Source organism: Sceloporus undulatus, chromosome 1, assembly GCF_019175285.1.
Source record: "Sceloporus undulatus isolate JIND9_A2432 ecotype Alabama chromosome 1, SceUnd_v1.1, whole genome shotgun sequence".
NCBI classification, from domain to species: Eukaryota; Metazoa; Chordata; class Lepidosauria; order Squamata; family Phrynosomatidae; genus Sceloporus; species Sceloporus undulatus.
The window spans coordinates 170,116,961-170,139,151 of NC_056522.1; the positions used below are offsets into that span (position 1 = coordinate 170,116,961).

Sequence of the window (22,191 nt, forward strand, 5' to 3'; positions counted from 1 at the left end):
GACGCACTGTTTCTGAAGCCAAGAGAGTGTGACTTTCCAAAGTGCCTTTTCTGTCTGTTTTTGGTTCTTTAATGGTGATATTGATATCAGAAAGCCTCTGAGGCATGGCCAATGTAAATTGCTGTGATTTTTACAAACTCATGCGCAGTGAAGAAAAACCAAAGTCCCTTGACCAAGTACACACTTCTGAGAAGTACACTTGGTGCAAGAACTGTGAAACCACCTTGACATGTTCAATATGCATAGCCATGTTAAACCATGCTAAGTGTTAAACCCAAGGGGTTTGGTTATGGAATAAGCCTCTGAAATATGCAAGAGGCCACGTTAAGTAAAGCCATGTGAAAAGCCCAAATGTGCTGTTGTGTGTGTTTTGGAATGGGGGAGGGGTGTTTTGCCAGAAAGGGAAGTCCATTTCTGCCATCTGTCTAGAAATAATGCCCAAATGTCCTCCATTTTGATCATGCCTAAGAAACATGAATTTATATTAACATTTTTTAAAAAGCACCAAAAATTTTTTACGTGTCCTCTATTTTTATAAAAAATGTGTCCTACATTTGAAAATTTATCCTACATTTGTCCCGGTTCGGAGGTCCTGACTTATGGCAACCCTATATATACAAGTGGGTAGGTCTGACTGCATTTCTACCTGTCTGTAGGTCAAGCATACTGCTCCAGAGAGTAGTCTGTGTACTAATGACTCCTTTTACTGTTTGTTTATGTTTACTACATTCATAGCCCGCCTTTTCACATACACAGAAAGTCTCAAGGCAGCTAACTAACATGATGAAACAATCTGGGACAAATCAACCATTAAAATAATTGTATTAATCAAAATCATTTGCAGAGCCAAATTGCAAAGCTACATCTTTACACCCTTCCTAACACCAGTGAGAGTGGGGTTTACACGTAATATTGGAGGTGGGAGGACTTTCCTGAAAATCTTAATAAGTGTACAGGTTCACAAGACAAGCAGACAGGCCCCAAACAATTTAGAATGGGGAATGGGCTAATCCCAGGTGTTTGGGGGCCCATTTTCCTCCCTTGGAATCATCCATGGCGTGAATCATCACACCAAGCCCAAGATATGAAACCGGAAAAGGCCATTAGTCCACTTTCAGTTTTGTAATTCCAGCAGTGGGTGGTAAAACAAGGCATGAGGGGGTTGTCCTTTATTTTAAAAAGATAAGAAACATCAAGAAGCAACATTAAAGAGTGGGATGACAGAGGATTAATCAGGACCATCACTGCCAAATTGGGACAGTTGAAGGGCATGTGATATTGGGTAAACCCAGTCCAGTCTTGGTCATAATCCCAGAGCTGGGTGTTTCTGCTATGAACTGACATTTTTTACCAGATATTTTCCAAATTGTTTCCTGGTTGTTTTTGAATTTTAATGTATTGTTTGTATTGTTCTACCATTTGCATTGTATTGGATTTTTTGTTATTATCAATCACTTTAATTTTTTAAAAATGAAAAGCGATTTTAAAATGCTGTCGAATAAAATAACCCAGCAGTTTTGGTCTGGATAAACTCTGCTCTGTGTAAGCTAGGAGATCTACCAGACCCACATTGTTGGCATTTTCAAAATACAATTTTCCTGGATCCAGCAGGCAAAGTCTATCTTTGTCGGTCAAAGCATGCCTTCATGGTGCCTGCTGTCTAGTACTGAAACACTTCAACTACAGCTTATGGCTCCTGTTGCCTGGTAGTCAAACAATCAAAATATGCCTATCTGTTTCCCATCATCTAGTAGTAAAGTATACAGTTAAAATGCATACTCTATGTGTGGTTTGTTTCATCCATGGAATGCAGATGTTAGGCTTGTGTGAGCATAGACTGTCACTCTCTTCCCGTAGAAAGAGGGCACTTTTTTTAGAGGTCAAAGAAGGAAAGATTTTCTTGCAACAATCCTTATTCCCAGAAGTGTTGCATTTGGGTTCACCACTTTGGGAATATACCCAACTTTTCTGGCTCCTTTTACCAGCAGAGATCTCACTGTCTTCTGTGCTGAACCTTCAACCTCCAAAGGAGGGAGGGGGGGAAAAGGTGTAAAACTGGTAAACTCCCTGCCCTTAAGACTAATGTTGGGGTACAAAAGGTACTGAAATGTTAGCATCCCCACAGCAGAACTGGCACAGTGTGGGTTGACCCTGAATCAGTGGGAAGGGAAATATATCTTTGGACCAAAGGGCTCCCACCCCGCCTCAATTGCACAGCTGGACTGCCTAATGCAAGAGCAAAAAGAGACCCTTTACTGTGTAAGCAAATAGGTTTTATAGCCACAGTACATACCACCATAAAGCGCCGGTTCTAGGTTTAGGGACTGTGCGGCAACCACATGGTCCCTAACCCTAGAATGTACAGACAGTGTAACAATGGCAGCGTCTTGTGTACACGGGCGCCACCATTGTTATGTAAGCGCTGCGCAGCATCCACACGTTGCCACACAGCACTTACATAATGAGTGCACCAGTGGTGCACTTATTATGCTGCTCCTGCAGCTTAAAAAGAACCCACTTTTCTTGGGTTCTTTTTCCTCCACAAGGAAGCTGCACGGTTTGGCAGCTGTGGCTTCCCTCTGCAGGAAAAAAGGCCACTGGCACGCCACCCTTTTTGGGCGGTCTGTCCCAGGCCATAGTCATACAAAAATAACAGAACAGCAATTTTAATCATGCATGCCCCAACAGCACAATATACAGTAAGCCTTTCAGCTCAGTTAGGCTTACTACAGCTTTATTTTTGCCTACCTCAAATTTTGATCTATTCCACTTGAAGTGTAATCTGGATCAGGTTTTAGTTTTCTAAATGGCTTAAGCAGATTAAAAAGCCATGACTCTCAGGGGTAAACACTGTATACAGCAACAGAATAGTAACGAAACAAGAATGACAACAAGTGTTTCAAAGAGCAAATGGTTGAGCCAGCCCCAGTCAGGCTAGATAGCGACTGCCTTTCCATCTTTGTTTATAAGCTTTGCCTTCACACACCCAACAAATGTCATACACAGTTGGTTGGGAATCCCACTTCTTGTTGCAATGCAGTGAAGTTGATTCTCAGTTAGACTGTCCCTTAATTCTGAGAGGCTTAGCATTGCTACAAAGGCTCACATTCTATTTCCCCAAAACAAAGGAAAACTTGGTCTGGAATTATAGTTCAAGTACAATATAGTATAAATACAACCAGGAATTCGGTGTCAGACAAGTTATGAAAATGAGTAAAATGATCCACTACTCTGCAAGATACATGAACAGAAATCCAATTCTTAGAGCCAGCAAGAGAGTCCCATCGAATTAGTGGGGACTTGGTAACTCAATATTTATAAAAGTTCCATTGATTCAATAGGTCTAGTCTTGTTGGTACCAACAATTGCCCTTTGAAAAAAGCAAACTGGGGAAAAAAATTAAACAATGTAGTGACATCTTTGTCCTACATTTATTTTCTTCTCTCTTCAAAATGAAAGAGATGTCATTATATTGTATAAGAACAGCCTTTCTCTTAAAACAAAAATATACCATGGGAAGTGAATGATAGTCTTGCAAGCCTATTCCCCACAGATGAATCCAGCAGACTACAAAGGCTATGAAGAAAGGTGGTTTCCTGCAAACCAATGTTTCAGGGATTTTTAAAAGAAAACAAACAAGCAAGTAGACACCACCAAGAAGAAAAACTGTGCACAGTTGTAAATGTGCTCTTCATGTTGGTTGTACAAGAATATTCTGCCATATTTTTTTTTAGCGTTATTGTATATCAGGCACTAATGCAGCCCTCCATACAATGCTGGTGGACTATAGCTCCCAGCAGGCTGCGGTGAGGACTCCTTGGAGTTGCAGTCCTACAACTTCAGTCCATCTGTAGGGCCACATGATTTCCACCCACATATTGTTAAAATCTGAATGAGAACACTTATAAAAATTATTCTTTAAGCATAAATGACAAATGTCACTTGGCCAAATACAACACAGCTTAAACTTCTAAAGTGTGGTATTCCAATGAAACAGGGATGTCCATTTGTTGCTTAAGAAACTCACACCTCCTACTCCTCTCAGTATACCAATGTTGCTATTCTGTAAGATAGAGCAACTAGTCTGGACCAAGGGTTTAACAAGTGCCTTCTTGTTTTCCATTTAGGCATAACATTTATTTATGGTTGATTGCTTATGGGAGCACAGGAGTATCATTTTGAAAGATAAATTAAATACATATTGCATTCTCATTACCATTTGCTTGGGTGAATAACAGAAAACTTAATGGAAGGCAAAAGGTTTCCACCTAGGCTCCCCATAAATACAAGGATCTGTATTCACTTTTCTTAAATAAATAAAATCTTCTTCTCAGTTGCTTAAGGAGGAAGGCAGATACATATGATTTTGGATCATTGTGGAAAGGAAACATGTCACAGAAAAGCTGCATACTTCAAAGAAAATGTCACTTGTGCTCCACAGCGATGACTGAGCCCCAGTTCCAGGAATGCTATCAGAGTACTGCAGTGACACGTTAAAAATATAACAACTATACTTAGTTTTCCTCTTCCTTTTTGTTCCCAATTTCTAGGCATTTCAATGCCAGTTCCAGTGTTTGGACTACGTGATGATTCTAAAGTTTTCAAGAACGGAAGCTGCCTCCTTGTGGATGAGAATTTTGTCTTAATTGGCTCTTTTGTGGCCTTCTTTATCCCACTGGTTATTATGTTAATCACCTACTTTTTAACCGTAAAATCTCTCCAAAAAGAAGCCACGTTATGCCTGAATGACCTTCATTCCAGAACCAAATTTTCTTCATTCAGTTTCTTCCCCCAAAGTTCTCTTACTTCAAACAAGTTTTTCCAGCGCTCTCTAAGCAAAGAACTAGGAGTCTCTGGCAGGAGGACAATGCAATCAATTAATAATGAACAGAAAGCATCCAAAGTACTTGGAATTGTCTTCTTCTTGTTTGTTGTGATGTGGTGTCCATTTTTCATCACCAATGTGATGACAGTCATTTGCAAGGAGGCATGCAATAAAAATGTAATTGAGGGGCTGCTTAACATTTTTGTCTGGATTGGGTACCTCTCTTCAGCTGTCAATCCACTTGTATATACGCTGTTCAATAAAACCTATCGAACTGCTTTCTCAAGATATATCCAATGTCACTACAGGGAGGAAAAGAAACCCTTGCAAATGTTCTTAGTAAACACTATCCCTACCATAGCATACAATTCAAGCCAACTTCAGTTAGCTCACGAGAAGCATCTAAAAAAAGAATCAGAATTGGTGGCCAAGGACATCTCTCCAGTGAACACTGGAAGATATAATTTGGATCTAACTTTAAAGAGCGATGCCAGTAACGTGAGCGAAAAGGTTAGTTGCTTATGACTGTGTGAACCTATTCACAGCTACCATGGCAACTGTTGGATGTTCCTGGAGACATTTCCACCTAAGCTTTTGCAACTTAGCAAGAAGAGCTCAGCATCCTCAGTATAACCACAAATCAATCCTGTCCTGCTGTCTAGAGAAATCTGAATTTAGACACTATGATATATGCCTATGTGGTGGTGGTGGATGCATGAATCATATGCTTCAGGTATCAAACAGACTTGGTGGGTCTATTATCTTGAATAATCATCCTGAAAAATAATTTTCAACAGAATATATGGTCTCCTGTAATTACACAAATTTTGAAAAAGTCCTTTGGCTTTTTAAAGTGTAAATATGTGAATCACCCATGAAATCTGCATGTAGGGTATCAGTCTGTGAGGAAGCATCAGAGATGAAACAATGAGAGAAAACATTCTGAAGATCTCTCTCTACCTCTGTTGCTCCTCCAAAGATACGCAGTTAGTAGTGCAAGCACGGGTGCACATTTCTCCAATTCCAATGTTATTTTCTCTGTGTTCTTTTTCTTTTACTAGTCATTTTCCAAATAAAGTTGTGTAAATTTGTATATCTCTGGAATCACATGCTGCTTTTTGCTGTGTACAAGTATTACAGAGATTTTATAGTATTATGCATGACTGAAAAATCCAAACATTTCAAAATATGAATCTACAATATCATTTACTCAGGACTGCAGAACCAAAAACTTCATGAGTTGGCACACTGGAAGATATCTGGGAAACAGCAGGAGATATTGGAAAATTGGGATGCTCTCATTGATTTTGGTATCAGTTTTTATAACTAGTTTAGTTTGTTCCACCCTTCAGTCTTTGGCAGAAGCAAATATCACCAATTTGCTTTTTTATAGAAGGCATCTTTAGTAGAAAGCATCTTTCCCTCTGGAACGCTGTATAGAGAGGGTGGACCTTGAACAAGCCAAGGAAGACACATTCAAATATTACAATTGGGATATTACAGTTCCCAAGATAAGCATGGCCATGCTGGATGTTTGTCATTCGCAAGAGGGACCATTTTATTGATTACAGTAAAGGTTTTATAACTCCAGATCAGTATGAGTTCATGGGAGTTAGCCACGCATGAGCAAAAACAAGTTGATTGATCATTAACATGGATACAAACATCATTCTGCTCAGTATAGGTCTGCAGTCAAGAAATGTTGCCCTCTAGGAACAATGAGGGCCTGTAAAACAAGCTTTTGTGATGACCAGCTAGGAGTCATTTACAATATTTTGGTATAGCGGATTCCTACTTACTGCTGTCTTCACTGCTGTTGTCTTGAAAATTATGCTAAAGAAGCTCTGGAAAAGAGGGCAGGGTGGCAAGCTGCTTTTAATATGGCGTTACCATTGCTCTGATTATTTTTATTAGTTCCGAGGGTCTTCTCTAAACAAATCTACCCAAGGTAGGTCTTAATTTGTTTGGTTACCTATCCAGGATCCTGAATTTCTATCATATAGATTAGCATGGGGAGAAAGACCTTTTGAATTCAGTTCTTCCTCTACTTTTCACTAGTAGACCTAATTTATCCCTGTAGCAGGGGCATCACAAGGTGGTGCAGAGTGTGCGCAGTGCACCGAGTGAAAGCCCAGTGGAGCAGTTGCTCATCATCTATCTTAACCCCTCATCACCCCGCCCCCCTGCCCCCACTACCAATGTCTGTAAAAGGAGAGATAGGCCCCCATTGCAGAGCAATGCCCAACTTTCCCTTTCCTCCCAGAAAGGGAGGGCAGGGCAGTCCACTGACTCACCTGCCCACCCAGATGCTTGGGTCTTTCCAGGTCTGGGTGGGCAGGTGAGGCAGAGGGAGGGAAGGGGGGCATGGCTGTCCAATGCCTCACCTATCCAACCATCCAGGTCCTTCTGGGTCTGGGCAAATGAGGCAGAGGGGAGGTAGGGCTGATGACCTGCCTACCTGCCCATCCAAGTCATTCTGTGCCAGGCCAGGTGGACAGACAAGGCAGAGGGAGGGAAGGGGGGCAAGACTGTCTGCTGCCTCACCCACCTTTCTGTCCAGCACTTCCCAGAAGGCATCCGGCTCCATCCTGGCTTCTGAGGGAGAGAGGGGGTGGGCCAATCCCATCAGGCCTCCCCAAAGGAACTGAGCCCTTCCCAGAAGGCTTCCGGCTCCATCCTGGCCTCTGAGGGAGAGAGGGGGTGGGCCAATCGCATCAGGCCTCCCCAAAGGAACTGAGGCCTTCCCAGAAGGCATCTGGCTCCATCCTCCACTCCCTTCTCCTTTTGTGTCATGTCTTCTTAGATTGTAAGCCTGAGGGCAGAGAACCGTCTAATTAAAAGTTTGTATGTACAGTGCTGTGTAAATTTACAGCGCTATATAAGCTTAATAATAATAATAACAGCAGCTCAGGTACTTCTGGGTCTGGACAGGTAAGGCAGAGAGAGGGTAGACAGCTGTCCACCGCCTCACCCAAATATTTATCAAACTGGTTCTGGGCAGGCAAGGATAATGGACATCAGGGGTGGTGCCATCTGCTCCTAGTGTCACTGCCACTGCCACCCCACACCAGGTGACACCAAATCCTAATGATGATGCTGCCCTGTGGGACTTGCAATATCAATGAAAATATTAGTCCTGGTCTAGTTCTGCCACATGAGAACAGCCACAGAACAGTTCTGGAGGAGATGTGTTTTCAGGGTTCAGGGAACTGTTCCCCAGGATTAGTTCCACCAACTATAATAATAATAATAATAATAATAATAATAATAATAATAATAATATGTTTTATTTATAAACCGCTATTCCAAATAGATCATAGCGGTGTACAAGAAAGTTATAAAACAGTACAAGAAAAATCTACAATTAAGATACACTGTATCTTCAGGCTAGCCCCTGATGTTGTTGGGCCAGCCTGTTCTCTCCCTCAACGGCCGAAAGATGACAGTTATGGAGTGAGGGCACTCTGTCTTCAGGCCAGCCCCTGATGACGCTGGGCCAGCCTGTTCTCTCCCTCAACGGCCGAAAGATGACAGTTATGGAGGGAAGGCACTCAGTCTTCAGGCCAGCCCCTGATGACGCTGGGCCAGCCTGTTCTCTCCCTCAACGGCCGAAAGATGACAGTTATGGAGGGAAGGCACTCAGTCTTCAGGCCAGCCCCTGATGACGCTGGGCCAGCCTGTTCTCTCCCTCAACGGCCGAAAGATGACAGATGGAGGAAGGCACTCAGTCTTCAGGCCAGCCCCTGTACGCTGGGCCAGCTGTTCTCCCTCAACGGCCGAAGAGACAGTTATGGAGGGAAGGCACTCAGTCTTTCAGGCCAGCCCTGACGAGCGGGCCAGCCTGTTCTCTCCTCAACGGCCGAAAGATGAACAGTTATGGAGGGAAGGCACCATCATCAGGCCAGCCACTGGAGACGCTGGGCCAGCCTGTCTCTCCCTCAACGCCGAAAGTGACAGTTATGGAGGGAAGCACTCAAGTCTTCAGGCCAGCCCTGACGACGCTGGCCAGCTGTTTCTCCTCCCCTCAACGGCCGAAAGATGACAGTATGGGGAAGGCACTCGTCTTCAGGCCAGCCCCTGACGACGCTGGGCACAGCTGTTCTCTCCCTCAACGGCCGAAAGATGACAGTTATGGGGAAGGCAGCTCAGTCTTCAGGCCAGCCCCTGACGACGCTGGGCCAGCCTGTTCTCTCCCTCAACGGCCGAAAGATGACAGTTTTCACACCAAGCTGGCTCCCACCTCTTCAGGATGCTGACCTGCATCACACCTCCCAAATAAGAATGAAGGGGGGAAGTGTCAGGTTTCAAGTATGCACAGTTATGTCAGTTGTGCTAGGTTATGTGGCTTGGGCTGCTGCGGTCCTAATGAATGAATCATCAGTTCCATCAGGGACACTGGATCCTTCAAGTATACAGCCGTTTCAGATAAGGCATAAGCTGGGAGGCAGGCTCAGGTTTCTTGCAAGATGCAGACTAAAATTGCTTTTACTTTTAAATACACGTTGGTAAAATTTGTTTTGTTGTACTTCACTTTAAGACCCCTGGTCTCATTACGCATAGAGGACTACTGATAAATTTTGACAGTTAATGAAAGCCTTGGATTCTAGTACAGTGTTTGAATTTGCAATATGATTTTTGAGAAGAGGTATAGAAATTAAATTTATTATGCACTACTACTGTTGTCACTCCACTGCCACTACTTTCTAGAATGTCTCCGCTATCATGAATGTATTCGTAGGTGATTGTAAGCCACAAAGGGAGAACTGAAATATCACCAACTCCAAGTTAACACGGACTGCGGGTTGAACCCTGAACCTGTGTGGAAAGATAAATATTTTTGGACAAAGAGTTTCCCTTCCCTCCTGAACAGATCAACCTTGCAGTCCGCACTAGGAACAAACAAGAACTTGATTAGCACAGACCAAAAAATTGTAAACTCACTAATTTCAACAATAGCATATTAAATTCATTCAAGTTAACTAGTCCAATGTTGCTTACATATAACAAAAACAATGTATTTAATAGTGAGAATAGCAGTTCTTAGCAGTCTCATATAGTTGCAACAGTATCTCTGAAATACTGAACTTGTTGTGTGCCTTCAAGCCATTTCTGACTTATGGTGACCTGAAGGTGAATCTATTTCTTGCCAAGATTGTTTCAGAGGTTTTCCACTGCCTGGATTGTGACTTGTCCAAGGTCACCCAAGGAGTTTCTACGGCTGAGCAGGGATTTGAACTCTGGTCTCCTGGGTCCTGGTCCAGCACCCAAAGCACTACACCACAATGGCTCTCATACCCAAGGTTATTTCTGGCCTCTACCAACAATATAATGGCACTTTGCTTCATTATTGATTAAAGGCTCAGGGCCCTTTAAAGGAAAATCTCAAGCAGATGCAGTCTTAACATGTTTTAGCCTAGTGGGGTCTCAGGATTCTGTTTTCGCTAAGGTCTTCCTTCAAATCATTCTTCTCAGACAGGCTCTAAGGCTGGTGACAAAAGGAAAGACCATTTTTGGTTATTTCCTCCCCCACCACTGTGGAATGCTCTCCAGGATTTTGCCAGTCGATTGCCCCTACACTGTTCTTCGGAGGTAACAAATGGTATTGTTTTTGCATTGTAGGTGCACTGATTTTGTTTAACTTTTAGGCTTTGTTTATACTTTTAATCATTTTATTAACTAACCTGACCATTCACTGGGTGAAGTGACAATTAAAATATATCAATAAATCAAAGATAATACTGTGGTCATTTTCAGAGCCCTTCAGGGAGTCACTGAGAGGATGAAACAAGTGTGGAAGTGGCTGACTAGCATCTGGAAGGATAAAGTATAGAAATGGCATCAGAATGTATTGGGAGTCCATGGCCACCTTATGTTCCTTTACTAGGAGGAAGGCAGGATATTATTATTATTATCATCATCATCAACATTGAATGGTGAAGGGTCTGGAAACCATGTCCTATGAGAAATGACTTAGGGAGCTGGGGATGTTTAGCCTGGAGAAGAGAAGGTTAAGAGGTGATATGATAGCCCTGTTTAAATACATGAAGGGATGTCATACTAAGGAGGGAGCAAGCTTGTTTTCTGCTGCTCCAGAGAACAGGACCCAGAGCAATGGATGCAAGATACAGGAAAAGGGCTTCCACCTCAACATTAGGAGGAAGTTCCTGACAGTAAGGGCTGTCCAACAGTGGAATACACTCCCACGGAATGTAGTGAAATCTCCCTCCTTAGAGGTCTTTAAACAGAGGCTGGATGGCCATCTGTCGGGGATGCTTTTAGATTTCCTGCATGGCAGGGGGTTGGACTGGATAGCCCTTGCGGTCTTTTCCAACTCTATTATTCTATGATTCTAACATTAAACATAACTGCATTTTTTTCCACCCACAAATATGAGATGACTGATCTGGAGTGTAACCACCATGTGTGCAAGTAGCAGAGGTATGCATCTTTCTCACAGAGTATTAATCTTAACCTATCCCCATGCCAAGTCTCTAAAACAAAATCTTGATTTGCAGAAGTTTGGACCTTTTTAGGCTCCATGGAAGCAGGAAGGTAGGATTCTATTTTTTTTAAAAAAGCTAGAGAATGAAAGTGTAAACTTTATCCATGTGTGCTACATAAAACAGTGCTGCATGCTTATTTGAAATTAAAAATAAAATAAAGCTATGCATTTCACATAAGAGCATAGTTTACAAGTGGATTCAGCAGGTTGGCACATGACCTAAGTGAACACACAGAAAGTATGAGCATGTTGTCTATGGCGGGATACATACCTCCATTTTGTAGCGTGGCTGTGGCGGCAGCGGCAGTAGGGTTAGAGAGCGCGCACCATTCACATGCTCCCTAACCCTAGTACATACTAGGCTAACTCTAGTCCATACTGGGAGCAAAAAATGGCGGCACCCTGTCTACATGGGCGCCGCCATTTTGATGTGACAGATGCCTAGCGTCCACACATCCCGGCATTGCAGCATCACAAGTGCGCCACAAGGAGAACCCGCTTTTTTCAGGTTCTTTTTATTCCGCGATGGAGTCACGTGGTTTGGCCGCTGCAGCTCCCTCGTGGAGCAAACCAGGGCGATGGGAGACCGCCCTTTTTGGGCAGTCTGTATCCCACCTATGTCTGGTGTGTGATGAGCCCCAAGACTACACATATCACATGAAAGAAAGAGTCAGCATCATTTATGCTTCTGTAGCCCAATCTTTATGTGTAAAGAGGAAGCGTGGGATGCAGGATGGCTGTCTTGGTGGATCACAAATAATCAGCCAATTAACTCTTATGTCTAGTTAAGGGAGAAGAGCAACTCCTTCATTACCCCAGAACTCTGGGCCACACACTAGACTTGCTATGAGGAGATCTACCCATTGTCAGATCTGTACCTCATTCACACAGATAACAGCAAGTGTCAAGCAGACTTGGACTTATGAGATTACGTTTTGAATTTACTAAGATATTTCTTAGTAATTACTATTACTTATTAATGTACATATTTATTCTGTGTAATTACAATGCTATTGATACAACATAGGAACAATATGTTCATTAGTTACTTGAGCAAGTTTTTTTTTATATAAAGCTAAACATGGGCAAAAAAAGCCACTGGTATTCTTTATGAGATGTACCATCACTTGTTACTAAAATGATAAACGCAAATATTTAGAAAGATGCAGGGCTTTCAACATTAATTATGCTATTTGAAAAACATTCAAAATAAAGCCTTCTGAGCAAGTTCCTCTCTTCACTGAGAGATAACTTTAAAAAAATTATTGTAATTGTTTACTGTATATACTCATATATAAATCTAAAAAAATAATAATAATAAAATCTGAGTCCACTTATCCACAGGTCAATGTACTTTAACTCTTTAAAATAAAAGGAAATATTTCCTGGTGAAAGGGAAGAGTGTAAACTGTCCTGAAAGCACTCTACTCTCTCATCCTTCTAGTCTTTAGGGTGAGCACAAACAGTTAACGCCTACTGGAATGCTGTAAGTTTTTTGGCATTGTTTTCCTTTGCTTCATCCTTTAGAGATCCTTTGTTATGTGCCCCTAAGTTTTACCCTTGACTTATCCATGAATCATATCAAAACCTGTAATTTTAGCCCCCAAACCTGTCCCTGACTTATACATGAGGTCGACTTGTAGTCAAGTATATATGGTAATTATGTTCTGAATGTTTACTTAAATCCAGATGAAAACAGAATGCAAGAAATTGATCTCCCTGCACAAGTGCCATGCTGTTGAAAAGCAATTACTGTATTTTGAAACCCACAAACTCTGATTCTCATCTGTTTAAACTAATTGAGAACAGATTCCTAGAAGTATCTTGTGAAAATAGCCACAATGTCTTTATTGGTGCATTTAAAACTACAGCCTGAAGTTTGGAATTCTGCTGTTATTACAGGGAATAAACTCTCAAAGGCTACACAAATCAATACAGTATATTAAAATACAATGCAATCCATAGTACAAAGTCCAAAGAGCTATCCTACAATACAGTTAACATAGTTTTATTATTACAGCAATGCAAATAATTAGAGTGGGAAATAGATCTATTTTCATAGTTCTATTTTGTATATATAAAGATATGCACAAAATCAACACTGGCCTATTGATTTAAGACAATAGTTCTCCGTATTTCTTAAAGTATGACTAAGAATGCACTTCTGATTATTTGGCAACTCCTAAGAGCAAAGTACGGTAAAACATGGATAGATACTTCGTACATGGGTAATTTCCTTATTTATTCAAAAATCATGTCATCATGAGAAAAGAAAATTAAAATGAATGATACCATCTATTTAATTAGATACAAAAGTTAGAAAATGAACAACACCCTCATTCACAAACAGGTTAAATCATAATTCTGGAACCTATTAGACTCATTTGGTTTTAAGGGAAATCAGCTCCCTCTGGTTCACATATTCTATATTAACTCATTTGTAGAATGGGTTCTAAGTAGCAGAAGAATATTATTAATGGATGTTTCAGTAAAACATCTGGATTTCCTATGAAATATACAGCTACATAAAAGAGACAGAAAAGTAAAAATAACCCCCACCCTATTTTTCAGCAGTATGTCTGTATGATTTCCCAACATTATCTTCAAATATTAAAAGGACTCAGAAGAATTAATGAGAGCACGGTTACGTAGCCTGAAAAACCCAGAAAAAAACCCTAAGAATTAATGAGAGCCTAGCAGGTTTATTTTGAATAAATATCCAAGAAGTTAACTCAATACCTCTTTTCCTATTAATTAGAATAATTTAAATCAAGTAATTATTTTCATCTTGCAACCTCCCAGCCTTTATGGAATCGTTTACCCACTGTTCAGACACTATTTTAAATTTCCTTTCAAATGTTCTTCTGATTTCTTTTATTTTTGTCAAATCTGTGCCATTTTTACTGATTACATGAGACACGCCCTCCTCGAGATGTGGGAGTACTTTGGCTCCATGAAAGCGAAGGATCAATGCTCTAGTTGACAGTCTAGTTTGACTGATTTTGGCACCTGAGTTGTTCACTTCGTCAGAAGGGTCTAGGTAAATGGTGTACTGCCGGAACAAACACGGCCAAGAGCTGTCCCATAAATAACGTGCTTCTAGGTCAGCAATCACTTCCCGAGAGAGCTCTTCCTTCAAGTTATTCATTCTTGAGAAGACCTCCTTTAACTGGGCTATGTCAACATCAGCCGTGTAACTGTCACCATAGCAATCATACTCACAGGCAAAGTGTTGCTTTGTTTCTGGAGACATGTGAATCATGAAAGCAGGCTGCCAGGGCACAAACCTTTTGGCCTGAAAACACTGTAAAAGCCACTCTGCTCTCACTACATCGTGCTTATTGGAAGAAATAATATTTTTCACCCTAACATTCTCTGTTCCTGCAACAACACAGTAAGTATCTGGCCCTGGATTTTGTACTAAGCTGCCGCCATATTCTGCTATTTTACTTTCCAGCTCATATTTTGAATAGCCATCTGTCCCACTCATAACACAAAACTCAACATCTTCAAACATACTGGAAACTTTGTTTACACTAGAAAGATCAGGGGCTTTGAAGTGGTCCATTAAACCAATTTTTTTTTTAACCTTTGGGATGGTTTTGCGTTTCTTTTCTTGTGGCTCATTATTGCCTATATCAAGGTGCTTAGTTGCTAGCTTCCCGGAAGCTTTGCTTCTAAGTTGTTCTAGCAGGTCAAGAGTCATACATTTGTGCCATTCTTTATCTTCTCTGATTTTCTCAATGCGAGGAAAACGTAAGGTGCAGTCCGTTTTGTACATATCACTATTTACAATCTCAGCTGCTTTAATCTGAACAATGACTGAATTACAAGGTTCAATATAGACTTCAGGCTTCTCTGTTCCGCATAGGATATTACTGGGAGGATCCTTTTTACGATATGGTTTCCAGTATTTGGCTAATTTCAAGCCAAGATCATACAACTCTTTCATGGTGTACCCTGAACCAACACGACAGATGGAAAGGAACACAGATGGTTTTTCACCGGGCGGAGGAGTCTCTGCAACTGCACACAAAAAATGTGACATCATGCCACCACGGAGACCTTTTCCCCAGTAGCCCCCAACAACTAAGAGATCTAGTTCATCCATCAGTCCACTGACATACTCTGGTTTAATCTTCAGCCATCCTTCTCCACGTTTGTCTGGCTTGTATACTGACATAGGATCTTTTACAACAATGCCTTCTTCCCTGTTATCTATTGCTTCATTTAGAGCATCTACTACTTCTTTCCGAGTGTTTGCTTGAGTTTTAGAAATCACCTGTATTCGGCCTGGTATTGGTGTAAAGATCTTATTTAGTACATCATATCTTTTGCTCAGCATCTCATGACCCAACTTTTGATCATTAACCATTAGAACATCAAAGACACAGAAGCATGTCTGTAATTCAGAATCATCTACCATCCTTTTAATATCAAATCTGCTTCCTTTTTGCATGAAGGTCTGTGCTGTGGGATTGTAGGCCATCATTTCACCATCTAATATGCAGTTCTGAACATTGCTTTCAAAAACATTATGAATAAATGGAGTCAATGAGCCTTCAAGGGGAGAAGCACCAAACTGCTGAGTGTAATCATACCCGTTTCGGGAAAAATATTTGTAAACATCTCCATCTTTGTGCATCTGCATTCGTTCACCATCTAATTTGGTTTCTATGTAAAAACTCTGGTTGTTCATTTGTTTTTCAATCTGCTTTATGTTGGCAATAGCAGCAAGCATTGGTTTAAAGGCAGAAAATAATGTAATAGAAACATCACTAAGACTGACTGTGGGGTGGTGCAACTGTCTACAGACCTTCTCCAAATCCGTGGTAACGCTGTGCAATTCTGCAGCATCAGGATGGAAGATAGAAAATATAGTTTGCTGGCTGATGCCAAGTTTCAAATCCTTTACAATCATTCTGATCAACCATTTCTGTTCAAGCGCTGAGCTCTGAGTTATTAACTGAAGAAGATTCTTTTTCATCAGATCTTTTCTTTTAGCAGCATTATTGGTAGAAACAGAATCTAAAAGATCATTCACCTGTTGTATGGTCAGCTGGCCTTGCTTGGGGCATCTTCGCTTCAGCACAAAATAGGCAATCATAGCAAAGTCTCCAGCATCTCCTCGTGAACTAGTGGGTGTTCGATAATTCAGAAGTTTTAAAGCATCTTTTCCATCTTTGGGTAAATTTAGCAGCTCAATATAGAGCTTAGCAAGCATAGTTTCTTTAATTCCATAAGCCATCCGCTCCCTTTCCAACTGGGGAAGAATAAGTCTCATTGCAGGATAAAAAGAATCTATCACATCCTTCTCATTTTTATGAAGGGCATCATGAAATTTCCTCCAGGAATCTAAAAAATCTTTGAAATACTTTGTTTTCTCTTGTCGAGATTTACATTTCTGCATTCGTTCTAATGTTGAACAGAGATCTCCAAAAGGAACTTGTGATGCCACAGTTAGCTGGGCAGGGGAATGTGAAATAGGAACAGAAGACATATTGATTTTCTTCTTCACTACAAAAGAAAAAAAATTAAAAGGGATTAGAAATACACGTTAACCTTTTGTTTTGAAGCAATAACATTTCCTACTTCCATTTTTCTTTGAATCAGGCGCACAGCTCCATATTTAAAATATTATTTTTATTATTCTTTCAAAGTAGCTGATAAAAATTCAGCCTTACTACAATAAGCCATGAGCATCCCGAACCTATGCAGATGGAACAAAATCTCACTGCATTTGATAGGAATCCCAAGTCAGCACATAGGACTGTAGCATTCATCCCTGACTATACAAATATTAAAGTGAGCTATTAAGGTAAAAGTGGGTATAATTCAACTCAGGGAGATTCCCCTTCTGGACTACCAAGAGTTTTGAGGAGGCCTCCCCAAGCTGTACATCTCTGAAATATACATCTCCCAATGGGAAGAGATGATGTGCAGGGAAACCCCACTGGCCAGACAGATTAGTGGGAATCCCCCATCTATGAATGCTCCTAACCTCTCCGTACTGGGAAAATAAGCAGCATGGAATAGGTGAAAGATTCCCATTGGTATCTTCAGTTTGAGAAGCCAGCACTGCCAACCATACATCCTTCACAAAGGAGAAGAATGAAGGGTAGGTGAACCTAACTTGACTCAGGGGCTGCCTGCAGAAATACTTCTGCTGCCATGGATAAAGGCCCAGCTTCATTGACACAGACTTCCCGAACTTGAGAAAGCCCACATACTATGACACCAGGATGAAGATATAGGTGACCTTGGAGGCCAGAGGGAAGGTCACTCAGGGCCTCTACAGACGGGTGGCTCAATGCCTCCCCTTTGAGCCCCAGATGGAGGCCATGGCAACCACATACCGCAGCCTCTGGAAGGAGCAAAAAAGAAAAAAAAAAGGCCTGAAAAGGGGTTTATTTTTTGCGTCCTGGAAGGGACGTCATAAGCCCTGTGGTGCAGTGTCATGACAGCCCTTCTGTGCAGCGCTGTTTGGGCACTGTGCCCAGCATGCATTATCATGGCATGCCTTATGTGGACAGGCATGCACCATGATGGCGGCCAAGCAGCATGGCAAGGGCTACAAGTGTGTGGATGTTCAGCCCTTACTGTGCATACAGGATGGCATAAAGTGTCAGTCTGTACTGCCTTCACTTGGTAAAGCAGAAAAATATCTGAAACTTTAGACTGCTGCCCTACATGAACCTGCTGAATGCACTCTGGGTATCCCACAAAATGGAGTGAGCTGAATCCAACTCTATGATTCTGTGATCAAATGGTACAAAAGAGGGTTGTTTTGGTGCTGGCAAGCTGTCTGTGGAAGCTTTCTCCAGCACCTAGAACATTGGGCAACCATTTCTTGGCACAGTAGGAAAGACTGGACTTGCAGTGACCCTTTCCCACCACTGAGTCACCCAGAAAGATAGATAAAGCAGAGAGGCTAATAAGGATGGTCCTCTCACAGGCAGGCTGCTACAGCCCACTTACAGGCCTGCCTTTTTTCTCTGGTGAAGAGGATGAGATACAGCAGACCTAATTTATCCTGCTGCCCAGGTGGGGAGTCTTTGGCCGAACGTCTTTGGAAAAAGTCTAGAGAACCAGCCGATTTCATTCATTATAAATTCATCCTTTTATCTTTTTCACGCGCTCTGTCTATGGCAAAACAGAACTATTTTAAATCGCTGATCTGCGCTAGTGAGAGGCGTCTGCAGCGTTTGTTCTCCTGCTTCAATACACTACTAAAACCTACCTCTCCCCCGTCTTCTCATCATTTCCCCCCACTGACTTCGCCAACTACTTCATCACTAAGGTCACTACTATTCGATCTGAAATAGTTCCTCCCGACTTGCCCCCTACCACTAACCTCCTGGTACCTTCTACTAATAAACTCTCTGGGTTTCCCCCTGTCTCTCTGGATGAACTCTCTACGCTGCTCGAGAGCAGGACCAGAGGAACCTGATAGTGGGAGTGAGCCAGGGCTGAGGCCTAGTCATAGGGGAAGACATGCGTACAGATACAGGAGCAAAGCTATCGAGAGTTGAAGAAAGAGTGGAATTAAATAAAGACATTGCTGAATCTGCAAAGTCCCCAAGATCAAGAGAAGAGAGAGATGAATTCAAAGTCTTACTGAGATGGTCAGAGTTAACAGAGTGAAGGTTGCGGAAATGGCGCTGGACAATACGACGAGGAGGTGGGATATAAGTAAAAGAAATTAAATGATGGTCAGACAATGGAAAATCAGATGCCAGGTAGTTGGAAATGACGCACTTAGGCCTGTTACAGACAGCCCAAATAAAGCTGCTTCGAGTCACAGTGGAGGTATGGTGTTCCAATTGTGCATGCGTCCTAAGAGTCCAGAAGTCGCACCAAAGCCACGCTCCAGCCCTAAGGACTGGAGCGTGGCTTTGGTGTGGCTTCTGGACTCTTAGGACGCATGCATCATTAAAACACCATACCTCCACTGTGACTCGAAGCAGCTTTATTTGGGCTGTCTGTAACAGGCCTTAGCAGCAAGAATTAGGTCGAGACAGTGACTAGAAGAATGGGTTGAGGAGTTAGAATGAGGCTGAAGGCCAAAAGAAGCAAACAGGGAGCTAAGGCGAGATGAAGAAGGACTGTTGGGATTGTCAAGGTGAATATTAAAGTCACCTAGGATCAGAGAAGGGACTGTATCAGATAGAAAAAACGTCAGCCAAGATTCAAAGTCAGATAGGAACTGGGTAGCAGAACCAGGAGGGCGATAGATGACAGCAACCCGGAGCTATAAAGGAAAAAAGAATCGAATATAGTGGGAATCGAATGAAGAGAAACAAAAGCTGGGGGGGAAAGAAAGAACTTGAAACTGGCAGGAATTGGACAATAGTATATCGACCCCTCCTCCTTGACCCTCAGGGCGGCTTGTGTGAGTGAAAGAGAGACCGCCAAAAGAAAGGGCAGCGGAGGTAGCAGTATCATGGGCCGGGAGCCAGGTTTCAGTAAGAGCGAGAAGGTTAAATGATCTAGAGAGAAAAAGATCATGGACAGCAGTTGCTTTCGGAGCAACAGAGTGACAGTTCCAGAGTGAACAGAGGAATGGAAGCTGGGAGATAGGAAGAGGTTGAATAGGGATCAGGTTAGGAGAGATGCGTGGAGCCATGGGAGGAAAGGATTTAGTAAGCGATAATCAAAAGAAGAAAATATAACAATGACAAAAGTAGGAATATAATAGCCGACTGTACTTGGTAATATTGTCTAAATAGCACAAGGCACAAGGGATTTAACAGAGAAGGAAGTGGTGGGATTGGAAGCCTTTGTTCAAGGTCCCAGCTGCTGAGAGTGATGGAAGGAAAGGTGGCTAATGGATGCAGGGAAGGAAAGCTCTATCCCTTGAGGCAGGCCCGATAGATCACACTCTATCTTCAGATGGATGTAGGAATGGCAGTGAAGAAGGGGATTAAGTCCACTAGATCAGTGTACCCCAAACTGTGCCCTTTAAGAGGTTTTGGACTTCAGTTCCCAGAAGCCTCAGCCATGTTGGCCTATAGTCTGGGATTCTGGGAGGTGACGTCCAAAATCCTATAAAATAGCACAGTTTCTGACAGTAAGGGCTGTTCGACAGTGGACCAGACTCCTTCCGTGGAAAGTGGTGGAGTCTCCTTCTTTGAAGGCCTTTAAGCAGAGGCTGGATGGCCCTCTGTCACAGGGGATGCTTTGATTGAGAGTTCCTGCATGGCAGAATGAGGTTGGGCTGGATGGCCCTTGCAGTCTCTTCCAACTCTATGATCCTATGAAGCATCATAAATAGTCAAGGCAAGAATGATAATGATTTCAGGGGCTAGATTATGCTTGAAATTTTTGGAGAGGGATGACAACTGGAAGGCACTGTCACATTAACTGGCCAGAATCCAAGCCATTATGGCCTATTTCACACTCAGCTCAGTACCAGAGAAATTATCTTAGGTCTATTACACTACGCTTCAACATATCAAAGAGGGATCTTTGTGATACAATGAAGTGTAGTATAACAGAACTACAATAATCTGAAAACTCTTTTGCTGAGAGATCCTGAAAACAACAAGCTACAACAGTTTGCCCTTCACACCAATTACAAAGGGAATGGATCTCATGTATTGGCCATTTTCCTAGGGCAGTGTAATTAAGCGAAAAGCAAAAGGTGGGCCACAAACTCAGTTACTCCTACAGCTCTACTATGCCTAGCCCAGGTGCAGGAAAAAGGCCCTCCCTCCATTTTAACTGCCACCACCATCTTGGCCTCGGAGAGGGAGAAGCACTGGCAGCATCTGCTGGACTTCATCCCCTTCCCTTCTCCTTTTGGGTCATGTCTTTTTTAGACTGTCAGCCTCAGGGCAGGGAACTGTCTAGTTAAAAAATTCGTAAGCTGCTCTGAGAGCATTTCTAAAGAGTGGGGTATAAGTACAATAAACAAAGGAGTTAATACAACGAATCTAGCTTCCCAAACACGCCACTGACTGGATTAACAGGAAGAACCACAGGCTGCTGAGTTGTCTATCACCCGCTGCTCCCCTCTTCTTCCTTTGCAGTTTCCTCATGTCAAAAATGCCAGATTATAAAACTCAAAGATAGAGCCATGTTAGTCTGAATCAACCTGTAGGGAGATCTTGCGGCCCCTTTGAGACTCACTGGGAGAAAGAAGGGGCAGCATGATAGCTCTCCTAGATCTATGTCTACTTCCTCAGATGTACATTAAGTCTGTGGAATCAGTCTGCAGAGAGTTCTTTCAGCCCTTTGAGACTCACTGAGAGAAAGAAGGGGCCAGCAGGAGCTTTCCTAGACTAAGGTCTACTTCCTCAGATCTTTATTAGCAGTACAGAAAGGCAGCAAAATCAATTAAAAATTGACGGAAAAAGGGCGGTTTTCCCGCTGTGAGGATACACTTGCAGGGCTTTCACTCTCGAAACGGTGCTAAGAAACATAAGACACTTGGGTCCACACTGCAGATAATAACCCGGTTTGAGACCTCTTTTAACTGCCCTGGATCAAAGCTAGCTAGGGAATGCTGGGAAGTGTAGTTTTGTGAGGCACATGGAGCCTCCTCGGTCAGAAAGAGCGCTGGGAGCCACAACAAACGACAGTGTCCAGAAACTCAATAGCTTTGAGCCAGGGCAGTTAACGCCGCGACGAAGTGGATTATTGCTGCAGTGCAGCGCCCCCTCCCCCGGGAGCTCAGGAGTTACCATGGAAACAGGGAACTCCTCCCCTCCCCTTCCTCACCGTTCTCTCGGATGGAAAGCGGAGAACTCCTTCACTCACCCCGCCCCCCGAGAGTACAAGTAGAACGTCCGCGAAGCCCCGCCCACTCCCTCTCCCTCCTCCATGCCTTGCGCGTGGTGACGTCATCGCGACCCGCCTTCTC

At 42.5% G+C, this 22,191-nt stretch overlaps 2 protein-coding genes and 1 long non-coding RNA gene across 5 annotated transcripts in view; 1 reads left to right on the forward strand and 2 right to left on the reverse strand.

The window, feature by feature from the left end:
* HTR2A (5-hydroxytryptamine receptor 2A) overlaps window positions 1-5,887 on the forward strand; it is a 13,963-nt gene extending 8,076 nt beyond the window's left edge. The window contains exon 4 of the mRNA XM_042471429.1: window positions 4,551-5,887. Within this exon, the coding sequence (XP_042327363.1) occupies window positions 4,551-5,350 (800 nt within the window). The 3' untranslated portion in view covers window positions 5,351-5,887. The remainder of the gene's footprint in view (window positions 1-4,550) is intronic.
* LOC121932731 overlaps window positions 1-7,411 on the reverse strand; it is a 41,437-nt gene extending 34,026 nt beyond the window's left edge. The window contains exon 1 of the long non-coding RNA XR_006104408.1: window positions 7,374-7,411. This is a non-coding gene — a long non-coding RNA (uncharacterized LOC121932731). The remainder of the gene's footprint in view (window positions 1-7,373) is intronic.
* A 5,736-nt stretch (window positions 7,412-13,147) lies between these two features.
* On the reverse strand, window positions 13,148-22,120 carry LIG4 (DNA ligase 4). 3 transcript variants are annotated; one of them, XM_042471200.1, is made up of 2 exons: window positions 22,050-22,120; window positions 13,148-16,844 (listed from the first exon to the last, which is right to left on the reverse strand). In XM_042471200.1, exon 2 carries the CDS (start codon window positions 16,825-16,827, stop codon window positions 14,092-14,094), a length of 2,736 nt encoding a protein of 911 aa, XP_042327134.1. In that variant the 5' UTR covers window positions 16,828-16,844; window positions 22,050-22,120; the 3' UTR covers window positions 13,148-14,091. The 3 variants fall into 3 exon arrangements, with proteins under 3 accessions (XP_042327134.1, XP_042327144.1, XP_042327126.1); XM_042471210.1 differs by having other exon boundaries at window positions 22,013-22,061; XM_042471192.1 differs by lacking the exon at window positions 22,050-22,120 and adding an exon at window positions 21,575-21,783.
* Window positions 22,121-22,191: the final 71 nt, after the last annotated feature.